The sequence below is a fragment of the Asparagus officinalis genome, chromosome 3 (assembly GCF_001876935.1).
Source record: "Asparagus officinalis chromosome 3, Aspof.V1, whole genome shotgun sequence".
NCBI classification, from domain to species: domain Eukaryota; kingdom Viridiplantae; phylum Streptophyta; class Magnoliopsida; order Asparagales; family Asparagaceae; genus Asparagus; species Asparagus officinalis.
Window position 1 is genome coordinate 105,173,871 of NC_033796.1, and position 20,680 is coordinate 105,194,550.

A 20,680-nucleotide genomic window follows, 5' to 3' on the forward strand; every position below is an offset into this window, starting at 1 on the left:
AAGGCATATGTAGTAGTGGCAGAGTAGCTCCCACAGAGTTTCAACCGCCAAAGGGGAATGGTTCGACAGCTGATCGATCTCATCTTGATCGGGGACGTACTCCTCGTAAGGAAAGTCTCCCAGAGGCAGCCCCGACACGTCGTACATCTCGTGAGGGGTGATACTAAGCTCACCATTGGGGGTAAAAAATATGCCGCTTTCCGCGCAATACAGTTCCAGGATGCTATGGAACTGAGAAGCGTTGATCCGCAGGCCGTGTCGAGTGGCTTCGATGGCCACATACAGCTCTGTGTCCTTGAGGTCAGCATTTTTGGCCAGAACATAGTCGGTGATCTTGGACCACCATGTGTCGCTGCCAGGTGCAGAGTAGACCCACCCCGGGGCTCTAAAGTCCTTCGGGGGAAAGCTCCCACCAGCTCGAAAGAAGCGGAGTCCCCTCTACCGTGCGGAACCACCGGCTCTCTTTGAGCAACAGGGCGGAAGGGTCGGCCATAGCGTCGCCGAACAAAAATTGAGGCTTCGGCAGCTCTGCCCTGTCCTCATCTGTCAGCGCCGCGTTGGTCGTCAGCTCGCGTAATGTCAAGTGATGACTGTCCGTGACTCTCTTTATCAGGCCATGCGGCTTATCGACGGTGAACACATGTATTGGAGCCAAAGAGGGAAATCGAGGAGGTGCCGTGTAGCCCGTAGCCCCGGCATGGCCAACGGCCACACCCTCCGGAAAAGCCTCATCGGAAAAGGTCGCTGCAACAAGAAATAAAAAATCAATCGAAACAAAATCCGCTGTAGGGGCAAAATCGCCCATCAAACAGAGGCGGGCGAAATCGCCTGTCGAAAGGGGGAACCCACTTCGAACGAGGTCTATCCGTACAGAGGACACCCCCCTCTAACAAGAAAGAGCCGAACTCGCCTATCGGAAAGGGAGTTCGCCTCCTTCCCGCTGAAGGATTCGCCCGCGGAGACAGTAATCATCCCCTAAGGGCAAATAGAGCAAACCTTGCCCCAAATCGGGGAAGCTACCAAGCATAGTGAACAACACTCATCTCCCTAAATCCGACACCTAAGACCCACAAGAGGTCGTCCGGCGAACCCATCGACGTACCTGGGCGCGACTCCAGAGCACTGGCAGGCATGCCGGCGGAGAGACGGTCGGAGTAACGTCCGGGGCCTGCACCCCTCACTTTGCACCTCTTAGATTTCGGAGCCATTGTAGGAGGAAGCGGGAATTCTTTCCGTGGAAGTTCCTTTCGACATTTGAGAGCACGGTAACTCCCAAAAGAGGAAAATGGCTGGTTTAGAAGGGCGGAGTTGCCCACGTGGCCACAACTGCCCTCGAAAGGCGAAAACCCTAACGGACAGAAGACGTGGCCACGATCAAATTCGACGGCCTAGATCACCCTCGATATATCGAAGGAACCGAGATTGGGGGTTGCATCCGACGGTTGAGTTCGAAAACCACGGTCACGATGCGTCGTGGGGCGAAACACACGAAAATCGTGTTGTCAGGTCACGATTGCCACGACCCGACGAGACCACGCCACCTTAGCTGGGAAGCACGAAGCTCTATCGGCAGGCACGTGGCTCATCTCCCGTCAGAACCGGTTCCGCCTCAAAAAGGAGGGATTCCGCCTACAAATACTTGGCCTGACCCCACAAGTCGCACGAAATTTGGCTCCCAAAGACTAATTTCGCCTTGACGATTCATTCGCCCTCAAAGGTAAAATTACGAATGAAGCCCATAGATTGACCTCGCTTAAACGGTTAAACCCACGCCTCAGACGGCTAAGGGTTAGAGCAGAAATCTTAGCATTAAGCCTAAGAGAAACTGTTCAGCAACTCATCATACTGAGGGGAATAGTATGGCTAGCCCGATTCAAACGGTAATCGGTAAAGGCACATCAAACCCGTTGATAGCTGAGGGTTTGCTAAAAATCCTAAAAGAAATCAAATAAGATCGATCAGGATGGCGGAAGTTCGCCTTTCACTCAACTCGCCTGCCCGAGTTCAGGGTCGAATCCGCCAGCAAGCCCCAAGACCGTCAGTACAGCTGGGTATCCGCTACCCCACGTGCTGAGATGGACCTTCCCATCCCTCTCAACCCGAAGGGAGATAGCACAGTACCCCAGGACCGTCAAACGGCCGCTCGCAGTACGCACAGCACGAAGGCCTGGACAGGTGTCGAGTCAACCTGAGCATTCATAAATGCGACTCACCTCGGCTGTCTGAGTCAAGAGCTGGATCCGCCGGCACTCGGCAAGTTGGCTAGACCCACTCGAGTACTGTGCACCTACTTCGCCGCCTCTCCTGACCGGAAAGGAGAAAGCACCGTGCCCAAAGCACACCGGATGGTCACGCACAGTACGAGTGATCGGACAGACACCTCATCGATCTGCGAACTCATAAATGTGGTTCATTAATGCTGGTCAAGTCCACTCGGATAGCAGACGGCCGTTGCCTCATATACAAGGATGGGCCTTCCCATTTTAGGTGACAGGACATAAAGCACAATCCCTCGAATGACCATTCATGGTATCGAGGAGCAGCTAGACGTCTCTGAAGAAGATATGGTCACATCCCATAATTCAAGGATGAGTCAAGTTGTCCCTCTTCCATTTAAAAGCCCTTTCCAGCGCACTGGAGGGGAGGTCGCAAAACTTAGAGAAAAAGAGTTGAGACCAAGCTCTCTGCATAATCTTTGCATTGTAGCACCATTGCCTAGTTCCGAGCTCCGATCGCCGGCGAACTAAGCAGACCCGAACTCCATCGATTCGAGCTTCTACTGCGAACTGAAGCTCTCCAGCAACCTCGATCGAACGGTCCAAGAGAAGCAGACTCGACACGAGCATCGAGCGAAGCGTCCTATAGCCACCTAAAGTCCCCACACAAAACAAAGAGGGCATTCCCTCTGCTTCTGTTGTAACCATTTGATTATTAGTTTGTAATAAGTTTTCTTATTAATACAAACGAACACTCCCTGTTTTCGGGAAATCAAATTTACACCATACAAAAGGCTGAGTACCTTAGTGAGATTTCATTTGACTCATTGTATTGAGATGTATTTCTGACTCAGAGATATCTTTATTCTATTTCAGTTGGGCTCATTTGTTGATATACTTCTTCTGTGCATATCTGATTTTGTACTACTATTATTATTTGCCTGTTTGTACCTTTACCTATTTGTTATTTCCACTAGAGAGATAGTGACTGTGATGGTGAAACATGTCGTAGCATGGTGTTTGGTGCTTGGCAGGTTTGACAATCCGGGTTTCACCTTGGACTGCAGTCTTGTGTGAACCATGGGGCGTCACACATCGTCACCACCGACATCCAATGCCAAACTCGCCCCCCTCCACTCACCTCGACTGCCTCCAGGAGGTTAAGGTAGCAAGATACACGAGGGGGGTAACGACGATCAAAAGCAGGTAGAAGGATGGGGGAAGCAGCAATGCAAGATAGTCGACGCCGGCCTTGCAAGCCAAGGTTACCTCAATTTTACCAAGAGGACCATGGCACAACCCGTCGATCATCTCTTTCCTATAATGTACCGAGCTCAATTGGGCAAGCTGACCCTTTAAGTCCTTGACCATTGTCGCAGATGTAGGGCGGGTCGACAGCTCCTCAAGGTCTCGTCCTAACTGCTCAGCCGAGAGAAGACTCGATCGAGCATTCCCCTCGGTCGCTACCCTCAGACACCTCTCGATCTTGACCTCCATGGCTAAAGCATCCAGTCGACCGTACCGCTCAGAAACTCCTTGCTACAAACGGCCGACCTCTCCTTTCAACTAGGACACCTCCTACCGAAGATCCTCAAGAGAGCCCAAGTGCTTGGAGATTTGGATTCTGCAGCTCGACAAAAGCCACTCTTTCTCATCCAGCTCCTGACGCCAAGCACCCTCTCTATGAGCCAACTCGACCTCCAAGACAGCGATTCTCTTCTCTGCCTCTTCCTTGGCAAACTTTTCTCGAGCTTGCTCTGCCCGCCACTCCAGGGAGGAGTCATACATATGTTCAAGCCGGTTGAACAATGTCTGCTCCAGTAGTGCCCCCCGAACTAAGTAAGCTTAGAGGGCCTGATGTATGCCAGCACTTGGCACTCCCCCTAAATTCTTTCATCCTCAGGGAGGATGAACATGCAAACTGCCGCGGATGATGTCGTAGCCGACCCCAAGATTGAGCCTTAGCGTCCAAAGATGTTTTCAACACAAATCTATCGCTCTCGGGGAACTCCCTTCTCGGCGAACAAGGCCTCTATGGCACTCCCACAAGCATCACCTTCGCCACTTCCCAAGATTCAGGAGTAATCTCTGAGACATCATGGCACCACAGCCAGAGCCTCCCCAACCTCTCGTTAGCACCATTCTCCATCTGATCAGGAGTTCCACCTCACCCTTCGACATCGTCAACTAACCAAATAGGCTCCTTGCCGGGGTGACGAGATGGCTCGGGCACAGAACTGGGGCCAGCTGCATCCCCAGTTTGAGTCCTAACTTTGGCAGCCTCGATTACCGGGGCTGTCATCTTCCTGTCAGGAGAAGACTCATCTACCAGCCCTACATTACCTGAACAGCTAACTTGAGCAACCAGCGGACCCCTCTCAGCCGACTGAAGCTCCACGGTTGAGTTGACTTGGGCTCTCCTCTCGGCCCTCATCCTTCCCCTCAATTGAGAAGAAATTTCGGCTGCTCGAGGCATCATGCCGGCCGCCTCCTCGGGACCAAGGCTTCCCTTCAATTTCTTTTAGGACCTGACAAGGGATCATGTCCCCTCGTCCCATGCATCCCTTTTGTGACTCTCCATCAGGGGGAGAGCTAGAAGACCAGCTCTCATCCGATCGCCAGTAGAGGGCAAGATCATGGACATGCCTACCACTCGAAGAGACGTCGTGTCAAAAAGGTTGCTCCTCTCCCGTGACCCAGCATAGGAGCAAAATTTTTTCAAGTCACACCTCTCCTGAGCACTTAGGACAACCGGACTCAACGTGTCCCTATTCACCTCAGGCTAACTGAAGCAGACGAAATCATTGTTGGCACCATAGACCCACACGTACCGCTCCCTCCGGTCCTTGTTCGACTCCAAAGCATCAGAGACAAACTAGAAACCTCCACTGTAGTGGTAAAAGTAGTGTGGGTCCTTTTTCTACCAACTCTACGCTGATCAGATGTCCAAGTAGCTTTATGCTCGGCCGAACCCCAACACGGTGACAAATGACGAAAAAGGCCACCAAGATCCCCACCGCACTGGGATAGAATTGAGAAGGGGAAACGCCTAAGGCGACATGCACCTCCCTAATGAAAGGATGAAGGGGTAGTCATAGACCATGCTCCAAATGGGCAAGATACAACGGCACGCAATTCTCGCCATGGCTATACACCGACTCACCTCTGTCTGGAGCCGCTATTGTGAAAGTCTTGGGAATGTCATAAAGCTTATAAAGTTGCTCAATATCATCCATATAGATCCTCGAGTTAATGAGCCAAAGAAGAGTGATCTTCTCCTCATCACGTTCAATGGTCAAAGCTTGAGAAGCCATTGAAAGTTTATGTTGTCTAAGAGAAGCGCCAAAGAGTTTTTCAGAGCAAGACTTCGTAAAAAAAATCTTCTCAGCCTCTAGCGAGCTATTTATAACTTCTTTTAAAGACACGTGGGCCGATCTAAAGGAACGCAGTGTTCTCGAAACAACCAAATAAGATCCACCTTAGAATTTCTAAACGGTTCACTCGAAACACGAAGCGCCACCCCTTTATCACCTCACGCCTCAACACACAAAAATCGAAATGTTTCCCACTAACTCCATGACACTTCAACTCCCAAAATTTAATTTTGACCGTTGATCAGGAATTATATATGGTGGTTCAAGTTCTTGCTGACATCAGCTAAGAAAAACAAAGCTCTGGTAGTTAGAGGAATACACAATGATGTTAGCCACATCAGTTGGAAGAGACTTTTAAGTTCTCGTCCTAAGTAGACTCACACTGGCTCAAAGCCTATTTCATTTCACTCGGACCCGGCTAAAGCCGCCTCCAAGAGAAATTGGCCAACTGTTATGATATTCTCACTCACTAAAATATAATTCATTGATAAGTGATGGACATATATCTCTCTGCAAGCAAGGCCCCAATCAACTTGGCAGCCCAAGCCCTGCGGAAGTCGTAATTTAGCCAACTCGTCGAGAACTCAGCATTTTTCATGTCGACCCGAGAAGCAGAATCAGTCGGTCTTCTTGTTAAAAATGACTCGCCAAGAGTCCACTCAACCGTCCGACACCTCGGGAGGACTACTCGAAAGACGCTACCTCTCGGCTAAATTACAAAACCCGCTTTGGGCTTCTTCTTCTTCTTCTAACTGCATGTCAGCAACGCGGTCCACACTAGACAGGTCCCATCATGATTCTAGTCCTGATAGCCTACATGACTTGTCACACCATACGGGCTCTGCTCTGCTATCAATCACTTCCCGGATAATATGGAGACGTTCTCTCCCATACCTAAGTGACTTCTCCCCAGTTGGCAGTCGACATAAAGTGGAGGTTGACTCAACTGCCAACCCACACCTCGTCACCGTCCTTCTGTGCTCGATCAAAGTGTCCAAACTACCCCTTATGCACTGAGTATAAAGACATATACTATTCTAACCTAAAAAAAGAGGGGGGGGAGGGGGCTTCTTCTCTAAAAAAAAGAAGAAAAATCAAACTCCTCCATCAACAAAATATACTGCACACAAGAACTCACACAGTTTTTTACTTTCCCCACTCAAGCTCACCAGCTAACTTGATCGTCGAAGGTACAACGGGGGAATCGGTCCCCGCCCTCTCACGAACTTTTACTTGTGCAGATTTTTTAGCTACCCAATTTAAAAAATAGACATAAAGTCGGAGAAGGAAGCGGTCCCTTCATCAATCTCCTCTATCTCATCCCGGTGAGGGCCTGAGCAGAACCGATCCTATCTTGGATCCGACTGACTGTGTGATCATAGCCATCAGTAGTATAGAAATTTACGGAAGAAAGAAGTTAATCCCTATAAGTTGAGGTTATTAATATGTGAGTATAATCTCATATTGGATAGGATTAGAAAGAGTGACAGATTTAAAACAGAAGTTGGAGCCAATACCTAGTGCCTATAATTTTTGGGTTAAAATCGGTTTCTAGCCCCTATTTATGGCCCATCAAGTTTAGAATTAGGTCCGATTTCTTCCCTAACAAATGATATCAGAGCTAAGGTTATAGTGAGTCCACGGATATCGTACAAATGATATAGTCTAGTTAGCCACCATGAGTGAAGTGGTGAAAGATCCTACGGATGTTTGATAGTCATTTGCTGAATGCATTGTCTGGTTAGCCAACAAGTGAAGTAGTGCAAAAGTTAATGAATCCCATGAAAGATTAAAGTGTAGTTGAAGATTGAATTATACCACAAATTAAGGGAGAGTTGTTGAGATTATTAATATGCAAGTATAGTCTCATATTAGACAAAATTAGAAAGATTGATGAATTTAAAAATAGAAGTTGAAGCCAATACCTAGTGGTTATTACTTTTTGGTTAAAATTGATTCCTAGCTGATTTAATGCTCATCAACAACCCTAGGACTAGGTCCGGTTTCGCCCCCAACACCACTTGGGTATATATTGGTCAGGAAAAATAAAAATAAAAATGTCCCCCAGTAGACTTTACAAGAAATAATAAACACAAACAAAATAATTGGAAAATAGAAAACTAAGATTATGGATCAACAATACAGTCAAACTACAGTTTCAAGTGACAATGACAACATAACCAGTAACTCTGATTTTTTTCCCCCTCCTCCTTTTCCTCAGAAGGTAATCTCAGCTGACATTGGGAGGGAGAAAGACACATATATTCATTATATACACAGCAATCAAAATCATATATATAGATTAATCTAGTAACAAGAGCAAAGGTTAGCTCGCATGTAACATTTTGCGGTGAACTGTGAAGAATGCAGCAATCTGATCAACATCATTGATCAAGAATTAAGCAATCAAGAATTAAGCATTGATCAAGGATTGAGCAATCAAGAATTAAGCAATCTCAATCCCACCGTGCTTTCATGTTAGATGAGCAGAGAAGCTTGACGAGAACCATGGCAATTTTCCCGACCTGGTCAATAGCAGTCTCTGATCTCCGTCACCCTTTGAAAGATTAAATTCATCACTCTTTCTCATGCACGCCAGTTATGCTTCTGTACTTTCTGCGACTCAATGGATATATCAGTTTCGCATTGGTTTTTTTAGTCCTCAACCTCTGTGTGGAAGATGAAACTTGGGAATACAGTTGTAACGTCCCTAAAAACATAAGAAAGAATATGAATATCATATCGATTTCCTTTTTACATCACTTTGAAAAATAGTAATAACAATAATAAAAGAGAATCAAAGCCTTTGCCAGAGATTACTCAATTCATTACTCCAGGGTACTACATATTTCAATTTTTTTCTTTCACTATTCATATTTTCACACTATTAATTTGTTTGTTTCTAACAGGGTGTGCTTTCAACTAGATCACGAGAACACGAGTGCCAAACGAATTGAACTAATGATAAGAAAGGATGCAAAGTTCAGGACGTCAATATCATCAATTACAATAAACTGCCTTGTATAGTATGTGTAGAAATTAAGAAGGGAAACTAGTACTTACTTCAAATGAGGAAGAGTCATGTTCTTCAACAGAGAAGGGTGTTTAATAACAAATTCCTTCCACTCTTCCTTGTTTATTTTCCCATCCTTATCAGCATCAGCATCTTCAAATGTCTGCATGAGAATGAATAAATGGGTCTGTATTGTGTGTTCTTGAAAATAGCGAGCAAAGTTTCAAGAAACGTATCGTGATACCTTATCAATTATGGCTTCAAGAAGTTCGTCTGACAGTGTCATGTTCGACTCCATCAAAATCGCTATCACCATTTGCTTTACCTATGTATATGCAGATATGACAAGAGACAACTAAAGAATTGTTTTATATATCAGACTTTCTATGATTTAGTTTACCAGAATATTAAGAAGGAATTATCTACAACAAGAGAACAAATATAGGGCAGTACAATCAATCAGCATTAACTGGGTTGAACCTACTAAACAACAAATATAATTGATAAGGACCAATCTACATATCACTTGAGCTTTGACCAACAAAACAATAATTAACCAAATATATTTTTTGAGGGATACGTGAACGTCACACATTTGTAGGGACTATTTGCATATCAGTTGGGTTAAAGCCACTAACAGTAAATAAGCAAAGATTTGTGTTATTGACTTGTTTGCACTTCATACATGATTAGTTGGTGAAGAGTAATTTACAAGTATATATATTTTTCTCCTACCAATCATCAGAGAACCAATAGGGTTTATGCACGCGAACAAAGAGAAAAATGCATAGGTCCAACATGACTTCCTACCAATATCTGCCAAAATACAGTTCCATTCATGAAACTTTGGGTTCCCTGCACCTACCAAAAGTTTTGGCCATCAATGATCGAAAGACACTTTACAAAACTACAAGTTACCTTGAACACCAATTACACCAATAGTTCAGTCATCACAAGATTTTGCATAGTGATAATTTTCTCATGATTATCCAACTTCTGGGATACAAACCTATATCCTAAATGCCGCACTATGCTTCTTAGTTACAAGGAGCAAAGATCTTGTAAGCTTAAGTGGACCGAGAACTCTTTGCATCAACACGTTTATCCCTCGGATGTGCTATGACATATGTGTTGTTTGTCATACACATCAAGACAATCTTTTCTCAAAATCCATCAGACATCAGCACGCATCTGAAAGCAAATCCAAGGTGTAAAAAAGTTGGTAGATAGTGCCCCCCAAGTTTATAGGAGTTTCAGTTATAACGACCAATATCTAACATAATCTCTTGTATATTTTTCTTCATTAAATGTACTGACAAAATGCTCAGTCTGTCATCACCCGGTGTCAAATTAAATTTCGGTAAAAATGTTATCAGAATGTATTTCAAAATCATATAGCATTTCATTACAACTCAGGTTGCTACAAATTAACCAGTTATCACTTTTCAAACCACCAAGGAAGACCTAACATTATTTATGCATCTAAGAGGAGTCATACTCTGTGCAACACGATCTATCATTCAAATCAAATAAGAAAGTGGAGCCTCATGAAAATAGAAACCCTGCTGGGGAAAGAACCCATCTATGTAGCACAAACACTGAGTCATGTCATGCACAACTTGTATTATATAACGGACCATGATTATTGCGATCTTTTTGTAACTTTCCATGTGTTTGTGTGTTGTCCCCATGTCAGTCTATCTGCGTCCATGTGCCAGACCTGACCATCATTTGCTAAGGGGGATACATTTTGATGAAATGTCAGATCTCCTAGTACAATGAAGAAGAAACCATGTGTAAAATCCATTGTATGGCTACATATCAGTTACAAAAGAACAATACGGCTTTGGCTGAGAAGAACTGTATGCTTGTAGATTTACTGAAAAGTGATGTGTTTTCTGTAGACATAAAAAATGAGTATGTGCAGGAACACAAATGATATAGCTCGGATAACACATATGAAACCTATTCGTGGTGTTTCCGTGGTTCTCTACAGAATTTCTTATGCTTTGGAGGGGAATTTCAAAGACCACAATCCTAAATAGGAGATACATTTTGCAGAAGAGTGTTCTTTTAATTATCTATAGGAATGTATTATTGACACCACACAAATTCGTTAAGACACATAACGTAATAATGACATGTAGACCGTGCGAGCATTTATTTGCTATCCGTATTAGGCATCTTATTGGCAAACTCTTTTTAGCAACAAACTAAACGAAATTAGGGATATAAATCAAACTAAAAGAAATTGTTTGGCGGATTAAGATAAACACGAATAACGAGTGTAAAGGTCTAGCGGGAAGGACATAGATATAACTTGAGCATCCATATCGTTATCCGATAAAGATTGAGCAAATGTTTATAAACTCACTTCTTCACGTTCGATGTACCCCGTTTGTCTCAAGTCATATAATCTGAATGTAACTGCAAGAAACTCGGAGAAAGAAATAGTGAGTCTAATATTTTTTTACTTTATATTTCTAATGCATTAATGGCTCATTATGTTGTGTTCTGTGCTCTTACAGTTAATTTTTTCCTCTAGGGGAGAGGAAGGATGAAAGGCAGTAAGTGCACGGACGAACTCCTCAAAGTCAATAACGCCGTTTTGCTTTTCATCAAATAGATCAAAAACCTGGAAAAGAACAACAACAATTTTTTCTAAGTAAATGGAAACTAATTTATCCGGTAAATCATATAACCACTATTAAATCTTACTCACTCTATCAAGAAACAGGTTTCCTCCCGATGGAGTCTGGAACAATGCCATTTGTAGCTCTTCCTGCAACGCAAGAGCGAATATCAATATTTATACCGAAAAAATGTAGCCTTTAGGATCCTACTAAAAACTTCAGACTCTTTGTAAAACTATGTTGGAGACCTCATGACATCTGTTCCATGAATGTCGCTTCGCCTCTCGGTTTGGGCCTACTTCAAAATAAATTCAATCTTGCATCCTGACTTCCTAACCAGTTTCAATAGAGGAGTTTCAGAGTTATTGGTGCTCGAATACAATGGCAAGTAGTAGAAGAAAAGAATGGGATAATGCGCTCATTGCAATTTGTTGGCTCACTTGGAAAGAATATTCAAGCGTGTTTTTAACTCAAAACATCAGGCTGCGGAAGTTAGCAAGAGGTGTGTTTCACGTTTAGTACAGTTATAGCTTGATCAGATGACGCTACCTACGCTGAATCGCATTTTGATGCCTTAAAGTTGTTATCGGTTTTTAACTTCGATACCCTGGAAGTTTATGTTTCCCAAATAATACCTCAAAGTTTCATGAATTTTCATCTTTAGTATCTTTTGTTACATCACCATCCAGAAATCTATTTAGAAGGCAATGTATCATTATCGCATGATAATATTTAGACTTTATAGCCTCTGTTGGACTATAAAATTATAGCTCTCAACCATCTTTATAACTTCAGAGTTTTTGATGGAATTTGAAGAACACAACCCTCTACACAAAGGAAACTTTTATTAATAGAACACTAGGGAGTACAATACTTACTCTTACAAGAGCACCTCACTTTCACACAACTTTTATTTTGGTGAACACTCACACAAGCCTACACTACACACTCAAGCTTTCAAACTTACTTCTTGCTTGCTTGCTTGCTTGCCCAAATGAGAGCACAAGACCCCTATTTATAGTTGTTTAAGAGGGCTAGGAAGTGTGTAGAAGAGTTAATCCTAGCCATACATTACTAAGAAGTTTCTAGAAGAATAAATACTAGCCATACACTTGTATCTTCCTAGAAACTTCATGGTAGATATTTTGTAGGATGTTACTAGAAAGAAGTTCTAGAAAGTTGTTCTAGAATAATCTAAGTTGGTGAGGAATTCTAATACTCCCCCTCATCACCAACTTTCATTTCTCACAAGTCCAAGCTTCTTCTTAAGCTTCAAAAATGTCTGTCTTTAGTGGCTTGGTGAAGATGTCAGCGATTTGGTCTTCAGACTTGCAATATGTCAGGATCACAGTCTTCTTTTTAACTTGATGCTGGATGAAATGATATATTGTCTCTATGTGTTTGCTTCGTCCATGTGCTACCGGATTTTTGACAAGTGCAATAGCTGACTTGTTGTCGATGAGAAGCTCTGTCGGTGCTTCTTGTTAGTGTTGCAATTCCTTCATCAGACTCCTGAGCCATATTGCTTGACACGCACATGTCGATGCTGCTATGTATTCTGCTTCGCAACTTGATAGAACGACGATAGACTGCTTCTTTGATGACCATGAGAATGTTGCTGATCCGATATTGAACATGTAGCCAGATGTGCTCTTTCTTTCATCTAAATCTCCACCATAATCGCTGTCGGTGTAGCCGACTAATCTTGAATCTGCACACTGTGTATAAAATAATCCTTGATCAATACTTCCTCGAACATACCTGAGAATTCTCTTGGCTGCCTTGAAATGCTCTTGCCTTGGCTCCCCATGTATCTGCTCACCAGTCCTACCGCAAACACTATGTCGGGCCTAGTAATGGTTAGGTAGCGCAAGCTCCCGACTAAGCTCTTGTATAGAGTTGGATCAATAAAGCTTCCTGGTGATTCTCGTCTCAGCTTCACTCCGACTTCTGATCTCCTTTGCATACTTCTTCTGAGAGATGAAGATTCCTTTCTCTGATTGTGACACTTGTACTCCAAGAAAGTATGACATTTCTCCAATGTCAGTCATCTCGAACTCCTTGATCATGTTCTTCTTGAACTCCTCGAACATTTTTGGATTGTTGCCGATGAAGATCATGCCATCCACGTAGAGACATACGATCATAATGTCTCCATCCTTCTTCTTGGTATAGAGAGAGTGCTCATAAGGACTCTGTTGGAATCCGTTCTTCTGGAAGTATGTATCGATTCTGGCATTCCATGCTCTGGGTGCTTACTTCAGTCCATACAATGCCTTCTTCAGCTTGTAGACCTTATCTTCTTGATTCTTCATCACGTACCCAGGTGGTTGCTCGATGTAGACTTCTTCTTCTAGATAGCCATTAAGAAAGGCTGACTTCACATCCATCTGATAGATCTTCCACTGGTTCTGTGCTGCCAATGCGATAATGAGTCGAATGGTGTCGATCCTCGCGACTAGTGCGAACACTTCTTCATAGTCAACTCCTTCTCGCTGACTATAGCCTTTTGCAACAAGCCTGGCCTTGTACTTCTCGATTCGTCCATCTTGATTTGTCTTTGTCTTGTACACTCACTTTACTCCAATTGGTTTATGACCTTCAGGTAAGGTAGTGAGCTCCCATGTGTCATTTCTCTTGATTGCCTCGATCTCGTCATCCATGGCTTTTCTCCACTTGTCTTCTTGAGCAGCTTCTTCATAGCTGATCGGATCACATTCTGCAAACAAACAGAATAGTGTGTAGTCATCCATCATCTCGACAGGCTCTGTATCGTCATACAGATCTCTTAGGCTTCTCGTCCTCCTTGTTGCTCCCCCTGAAGAGCTTCCTTCACTTGAGCTGGATGGTGATGATGTCGGCGTCGATGTTGAGGTTGATGGAGCTGGACTATTTGGTGGACTTTGTTCTGGTCTTCCAACCTCCTGCAAGTCATCATCATTATCTTCAAAGAATATATCTTTAATGTTTTTGTCTTCATCGGTCCATTTCCAATAATCTTCTTCATCGAATTTTGCGTCTCTTGAAATGATCATCTTCTTTGTAATTTGATTGTAGAGCTTGTATGCTTTTGTCCTCCTCTCGTACCCAATGAATATGCACTTTTCTCCTCGATCGTCTAACTTCTTTCTTTTCTGCTCCGGGATGTGTGCATAAGCAATACACCCAAACACCTTCAGGTGGTTGACGCTTGGTATGATGTTGCTCCACATCTCTAATGGTGTCTTGAACTTTATGCTCTTTGTCGGACATCGGTTGAGGAGGTAAACTGCACAGTCCACTGCTTCAGCCCAGTAAGTCTTCGGCAGGTACTTGCTCTTCAACATGCTTCTGATCATATCAAGAATGGTACGATTCTTTCGCTCTGCTATGCCATTTTGCTGTGGTTTGTAGGCGGTAGTGAGTTGATGAATTATCCCGTACTGCTTGTTGAAATTGTTGAATGCCTTCGAAGTGTATTCTCCGCCTCGATCTGATCGGAGCACCTTGATGTGGTACCCACTTTGCTTTTCTACCATCTCCTTGAATTCTTTGAATTTCTCCAGAGCTTCGGATTTCTCCTTCAGGAAATAAACCCATGTTTTTCTGCTATAATCATCAATAAATGTGAGAAAATACCTGTTTCCTCTAAGAGAGACGACTTCAAATGGTCCTACAATATCTGTGTGGACCAATTGTAGCAGCTCTGTTGCTCTTCTTGACTTTCTAACTTCAAAACTTCTTCTATGTTGCTTGTCCTTCATACAGCCTTCACATAGCTGGTTCGGATGGTTGATTTGCGACAATCCTTTCACCATTTTCTCCTTCCATAGAAGATTCAAGCCACTGAAAGCGAGATGCCCGAATCGTAGATGCCAGAGCCAAGTCTCGTCTTTTATGATTGTCTTCAGGCACTTGACAGAGTCAGCATGAATATTTAAGGTAAACAGTCTATTTCTAGACATGTTCACCTTTGCAATAACTTCATTTTTATTTTTAATAGTGAGGGCAAGGTCTTTTAGATGTATATCATAGCCTCTTTCAAGGAGCTGGCCTAGGCTCAAAATATTATTTCGTAATGCTGGAACATAGTAGACATCAGAGATGTACCTATTCTCGCCCGTCTTTGTCTGGATCATTATATTGCCCTTGCCTTTTACTGGAATCTTTGACTGATCTTCAAAAGTGACATCTCCTTGTACCGTCTCATTCAGCTCGGTAAAGAACTCCTTGATGCCGCATATGTGGTTACTGGCACCTGAATCTAGATATCAGATATCTTTATTCTTGCTTTCGCTCTCCTGGTATGTCAGCAGGACTGTTGAAATATATGCCTGCTCCCTTTCTACAAAGTTACTTCTTTCTGTCACTTGATTTGATTTCTCCCAACATTCGTAGCTGAGATGACCGTATCTCTTACATTTGTAACACTGTGGTTGAGATCTGTCCTCATGGTAACTTCTTCCTTGTCCTCGTCCTCGTGTGCCACGACCTCGTCCTCGATCGAATGATCGTTCACGATCTCTATTTCGATCTTGATTTTCATGGCCTCCTTGGTACTGTCTCCTACGACCTTGCTGGAAGTTTGAGCCACCTCGAAATGAGCCTCTGCCTCTGTAGCCTCCACGTCCTCTTCGACTATCTTCTTTGATAGTCATCTTACTCTGCAAGGCTTGCTCTAGATTCTCCGCTTGATTTGAACTAATGTTTATATCTTGTTCATAAGCTTGCAGAGAACCTTGCAGCTCATCAATCGAAACTCCAGAAAGGTCTTTAGACTCTTGTATTGCCAGAATAATATATTTGAATTTAGAGTCTAAAGTCCTAAGTATCTTCTCCATAATTCTTACATCACTAATTGCTTCTCCATTTCTCTTCATTTGATTAGTTATTGTCTGAACTCTACTAAAATAGTCCGATATTGATTCTGTAGCTTTCATCTTCAAATTTTCAAATTCAACTCTTAATGCTTGGAGGCGTACCTTTTTGGCTCTTTCCGCACCTTGATAGGATTTTTATAAAATCTCCCATGCTTCTTTAGAGGACAGGGCGTTGGAAATCTTCTCAAACGCTGATTCATCTACGCCTTGGAATATTAGGAACAAAGCTTTTTTGTCTCTTTTTCTGACCTCCTTCAACTCACTCTTCTGAGTGGCGGTGAGAGTTGCTTCTGCTGCAGGTGACTCCGGTTCAGTGTAGCCATTCTCTACGAGATCCCACAAGTCTTGCGAGCCGAGCAAGACTTTCATCTGGATACTCCAGTTGTCGTAATTGGTCTTCATCAGCTTCGGAATCTGTGGCTGGATCATGTTCGCCATCTCGTACACGAGCACCTTCGATTGGCCCGGCTAGATCGAACCTTGCTCTGATACCAATTTGATGGAATTTGAAGAACACAACCCTCTACACAAAGGAAACTTTTATTAATAGAACACTAGGGAGTACAATACTTGCTCTTACAAGAGCACCTCACTGTCACACAACTTTTATTTTGGTGAACACTCACACAAGCCTACACTACACACTCAAGCTTTCAAGCTCACTTCTTGCTTGCTTGCTTGCTTGCCCAAATGAGAGCACAAGACCCCTATTTATCAATGTTTTAAATGGCGGATGTCGGGTTCATGTCGGTTGGCCAAAATTCATGTCGGATAGTGGAAATCGGGAATATATCGGGGGACATGAAAAAAATATCGGATTGCCATATCGGATAGGTTGATATAATATCACAAATAGAATCTTCACATACTTGATAATTATATTGTCTAAACATATGAAAAAGTACATAACTTATTAATGTTAGGATCACTAACCAATTGTAGACACCTGATTTCCGAGTCGGGTTTTTCAAACTTGGCCCAATAAACTTAAAACCGTTTTTTCTGAAATTTGGCCGATATTTCTTGGCCGCAATGGCGCCCGACATACCCGATATTTTCCGACATGTCCCCGACATGACCTCAGAAACGCAATACGCATTGAAATGAAGGATATCGTGGCGGCTAGGGGATAAAACCGTCATATCGGCCGCCATGTCCGACATAGCGGCCGATATTTAAAACACTGCTATTTATAGTTGTTTAAGAGGGCTAGGAAGTGTGTAGAAGAGTTAATCCTAGCCATACATTACTAAGAAGTTTCTAGAAGAATAAATACTAGCCATACACTTATATCTTCCTAGAAACTTCATGGTAGATATTTTGTAGGATGTTACTAGAAAGAAGTTCTAGAAAGTTGTTCTAGAATAATCTAAGTTGGTGAGGAATTCTAATAGTTTTCATATAGTGGTAGGGTCCTTTAGCATGGTACTAGAATAGCCTACGTGCATCTTGCTCGCCCGCTAATATCTAAAGGAGGCATGTTACTAAAAGAGTACAGCCCTCAACCGCCACCACAGTTTCGGAGTTTTGGCATAGTGGCACCCTCACACTGAAAAGATATCACTCCGGGTCCCTCTCTTCTTTCTTCATTTCAATTAAAAATACGGAAACTTAGCGCAGTGAAAGTAACCCGCTCTCTATCACTATTCACAGTAGAAATTGAAATTAGAAGGAAAGCACCTAAATTGAAAGAAAGAATTAACCAAAAGCAAACAAAAGAATTTATGCAAACTTTAACCGTGACGGTAACAGAAGGTATTAAAGTTAAAAGGGTAAAATATTGGGTACTATTCAAGGAAATTAATTAGACCTCAGGTACCAAATGAAACTTCAGGGTATTAAAGTGCAACTAACCCAAAAAAAATTAAAAAAAAAACAACAACCCCAGTACCTTGTGGATGAGGCCGTCGTCAATAATGGACCTACTCAGCTTCTCGTACAACTCATACAGTGCCTCCACTTCGTTCACCGAAACTAGTTTCGAAATCAGGGGGGAAAAAACCATTTTAAAAAAACAAAACTTTGACGAAATAAATCAAAAAAAATTAGGGGACAAATAATGTACAGCATCTGGATTCTTGAGAGAGCCCGCGGAGGTTGATTCGGCGGCTGAACGACGGCGACCGGCGATCGAACGAAGCAGTCGGAGACGACGAAGACGATCACCTCGATTATTGCTACAAGTGGAAAGCAAGCCGCGCATAGTTTCTCGCCCAGCGACGAGAAACTCGACCGCTGTAACCAAAAACGGAAAATTTTAGGAAATTAAAAAAATAAAAACAGCAATTTTAGGGGGACTTTTTACAGTTTCGCTCGTAGTCATCGCCGCCTCTCTCTCTCTCTCTCTCTCCAATGATAAGCGTAGAAGAGGAGCGCAAGTTTCTCTCTCTCTTTCGTCTTTAAATTGTTATAAAAAATAAAAATAAAAATTGGAGGAAAAAAAAGGGGAAATGTTTGCATCCACGAAAGAGCGGGAAATGGAGCCCACTAGGACCCACTGTAAGCCATCATGCGCGTTAGGGGCTGTTTGATTGATGTATTTAGCATTGGGGTTGGGCAGAAAACCTGTCAAAAGAATACTTTTGACAGGTTTTCTGCCCAAAACGCCTCTTCAGGTTTTCTGTCCAAAACGCGTCTAAAAAGAGACGTTTTGGACAGAAAGTCTGCCAAAAGTGCTTTTTTAGCAGGCTTTCTGCCCAACCCCCAATGCGAAATACATCAACCAAACAGCCCTAGACGAAACTACGGTAAACTTGACGGATATTTTTCTTATTTTTTATCATAATTTGGAGGATAAAATGGTAATTTTATAAGAGTGTTTTGATAATACAGTGAAAACTAATTTGAAGTAACTAACATCAATTATAGGACTAAATAGTAGATTTTAAAGATTTAAGGGACTGATTTTTCAACCGAAAATTGCAAAAGAGCCCCAGCAAATTCGTGAAAATTGAGGACACTATTGTTGTCAAAGTTTCCTCTCACTTTCGGATCTTGATCAAGGTGAGTTCCTTGTGCTTTTTATAATTACTCAATCTTTTTATATACCAACTTTTGGTGCCTGCATCCACGTCAGATTTCAATTTTTAAATGTGAAAAAAATAGCGAGTTGAGATTTGGCAATTTCTAAATGTGAAGAAGGTGAACGTTGAGGTTTGGATAAAAGAGTGCAGTGTGTCCTAGACTGAAACAAAGTTGGCCAACAAATGTTGATGGACGAGACCCCAAAATTCAATTAGATGAAGAACAGTGTGGCAAATTTAGAGCGAACTAGAAGTAATAACAATGTTACCAACATCAAGACAATTAGAGGAGATACTACCATTTGCTAAAGGAGGCATGTTACTAAAAGAGTACAGCCCTCAACCGCCACCACAGTTTCGGAGTTTTGGCATAGTGGCACCCTCACACTGAAAAGATATCACTCCGGGTCCCTCTCTTCTTTCTTCATTTCAATTAAAAATACGGAAACTTAGCGCAGTGAAAGTAACCCGCTCTCTATCACTATTCACAGTAGAAATTGAAATTAGAAGGAAAGCACCTAAATTGAAAGAAAGAATTAACCAAAAGCAAACAAAAGAATTTATGCAAACTTTAACCGTGACGGTAACAGAAGGTATTAAAGTTAAAAGGGTAAAATATTGGGTACTATTCAAGGAAATTAATTAGACCTCAGGTACCAAATGAAACTTCAGGGTATTAAAGTGCAACTAACCCAAAAAAAATTAAAAAAAAAACAACAACCCCAGTACCTTGTGGATGAGGCCGTCGTCAATAATGGACCTACTCAGCTTCTCGTACAACTCATACAGTGCCTCCACTTCGTTCACCGAAACTAGTTTCGAAATCAGGGGGGAAAAAACCATTTTAAAAAAACAAAACTTTGACGAAATAAATCAAAAAAAATTAGGGGACAAATAATGTACAGCATCTGGATTCTTGAGAGAGCCCGCGGAGGTTGATTCGGCGGCTGAACGACGGCGACCGGCGACGGCGATCGAAGCAGTCGGAGACGACGAAGACGATCACCTCGATTATTGCTACAAGTGGAAAGCAAGCCGCGCATAGTTTCTCGCCCAGCGACGAGAAACTCGACCGCTGTAACCAAAAACGGAAAATTTTAGGAAATTAAAAAAATAAAAACAGCAATTTTAGGGGGACTTTTTACAGTTTCGCTCGTAGTCATCGCCGCCTCTCTCTCTCTCTCTCTCTCCAATGATAAGCGTAGAAGAGGAGCGCAAGTTTCTCTCTCTCTTTCGTCTTTAAATTGTTATAAAAAATAAAAATAAAAATTGGAGGAAAAAAAAGGGGAAATGTTTGCATCCACGAAAGAGCGGGAAATGGAGCCCACTAGGACCCACTGTAAGCCATCATGCGCGTTAGGGGCTGTTTGATTGATGTATTTAGCATTGGGGTTGGGCAGAAAACCTGTCAAAAGAATACTTTTGACAGGTTTTCTGCCCAAAACGCCTCTTCAGGTTTTCTGTCCAAAACGCGTCTAAAAAGAGACGTTTTGGACAGAAAGTCTGCCAAAAGTGCTTTTTTAGCAGGCTTTCTGCCCAACCCCCAATGCGAAATACATCAA

General features: G+C 42.8%; 1 protein-coding gene across 2 annotated transcripts; it reads right to left on the reverse strand.

The window, feature by feature from the left end:
- Window positions 7,678-20,340, reverse strand: LOC109835646 (calcineurin B-like protein 9). Of its 2 annotated transcripts, none has more exons than XM_020403621.1 (9): window positions 20,264-20,340; window positions 20,022-20,193; window positions 19,848-19,930; window positions 11,326-11,385; window positions 11,130-11,238; window positions 10,978-11,030; window positions 8,848-8,928; window positions 8,654-8,766; window positions 7,678-8,300 (listed from the first exon to the last, which is right to left on the reverse strand). In XM_020403621.1, exons 1-9 carry the CDS (start codon window positions 20,279-20,281, stop codon window positions 8,246-8,248), a joined length of 744 nt encoding a protein of 247 aa, XP_020259210.1. In that variant the 5' UTR covers window positions 20,282-20,340; the 3' UTR covers window positions 7,678-8,245. The 2 variants fall into 2 exon arrangements, with proteins under 2 accessions (XP_020259210.1, XP_020259211.1); XM_020403622.1 differs by lacking the exons at window positions 19,848-19,930; window positions 20,022-20,193; window positions 20,264-20,340 and adding exons at window positions 17,987-18,069; window positions 18,161-18,330; window positions 18,401-18,483.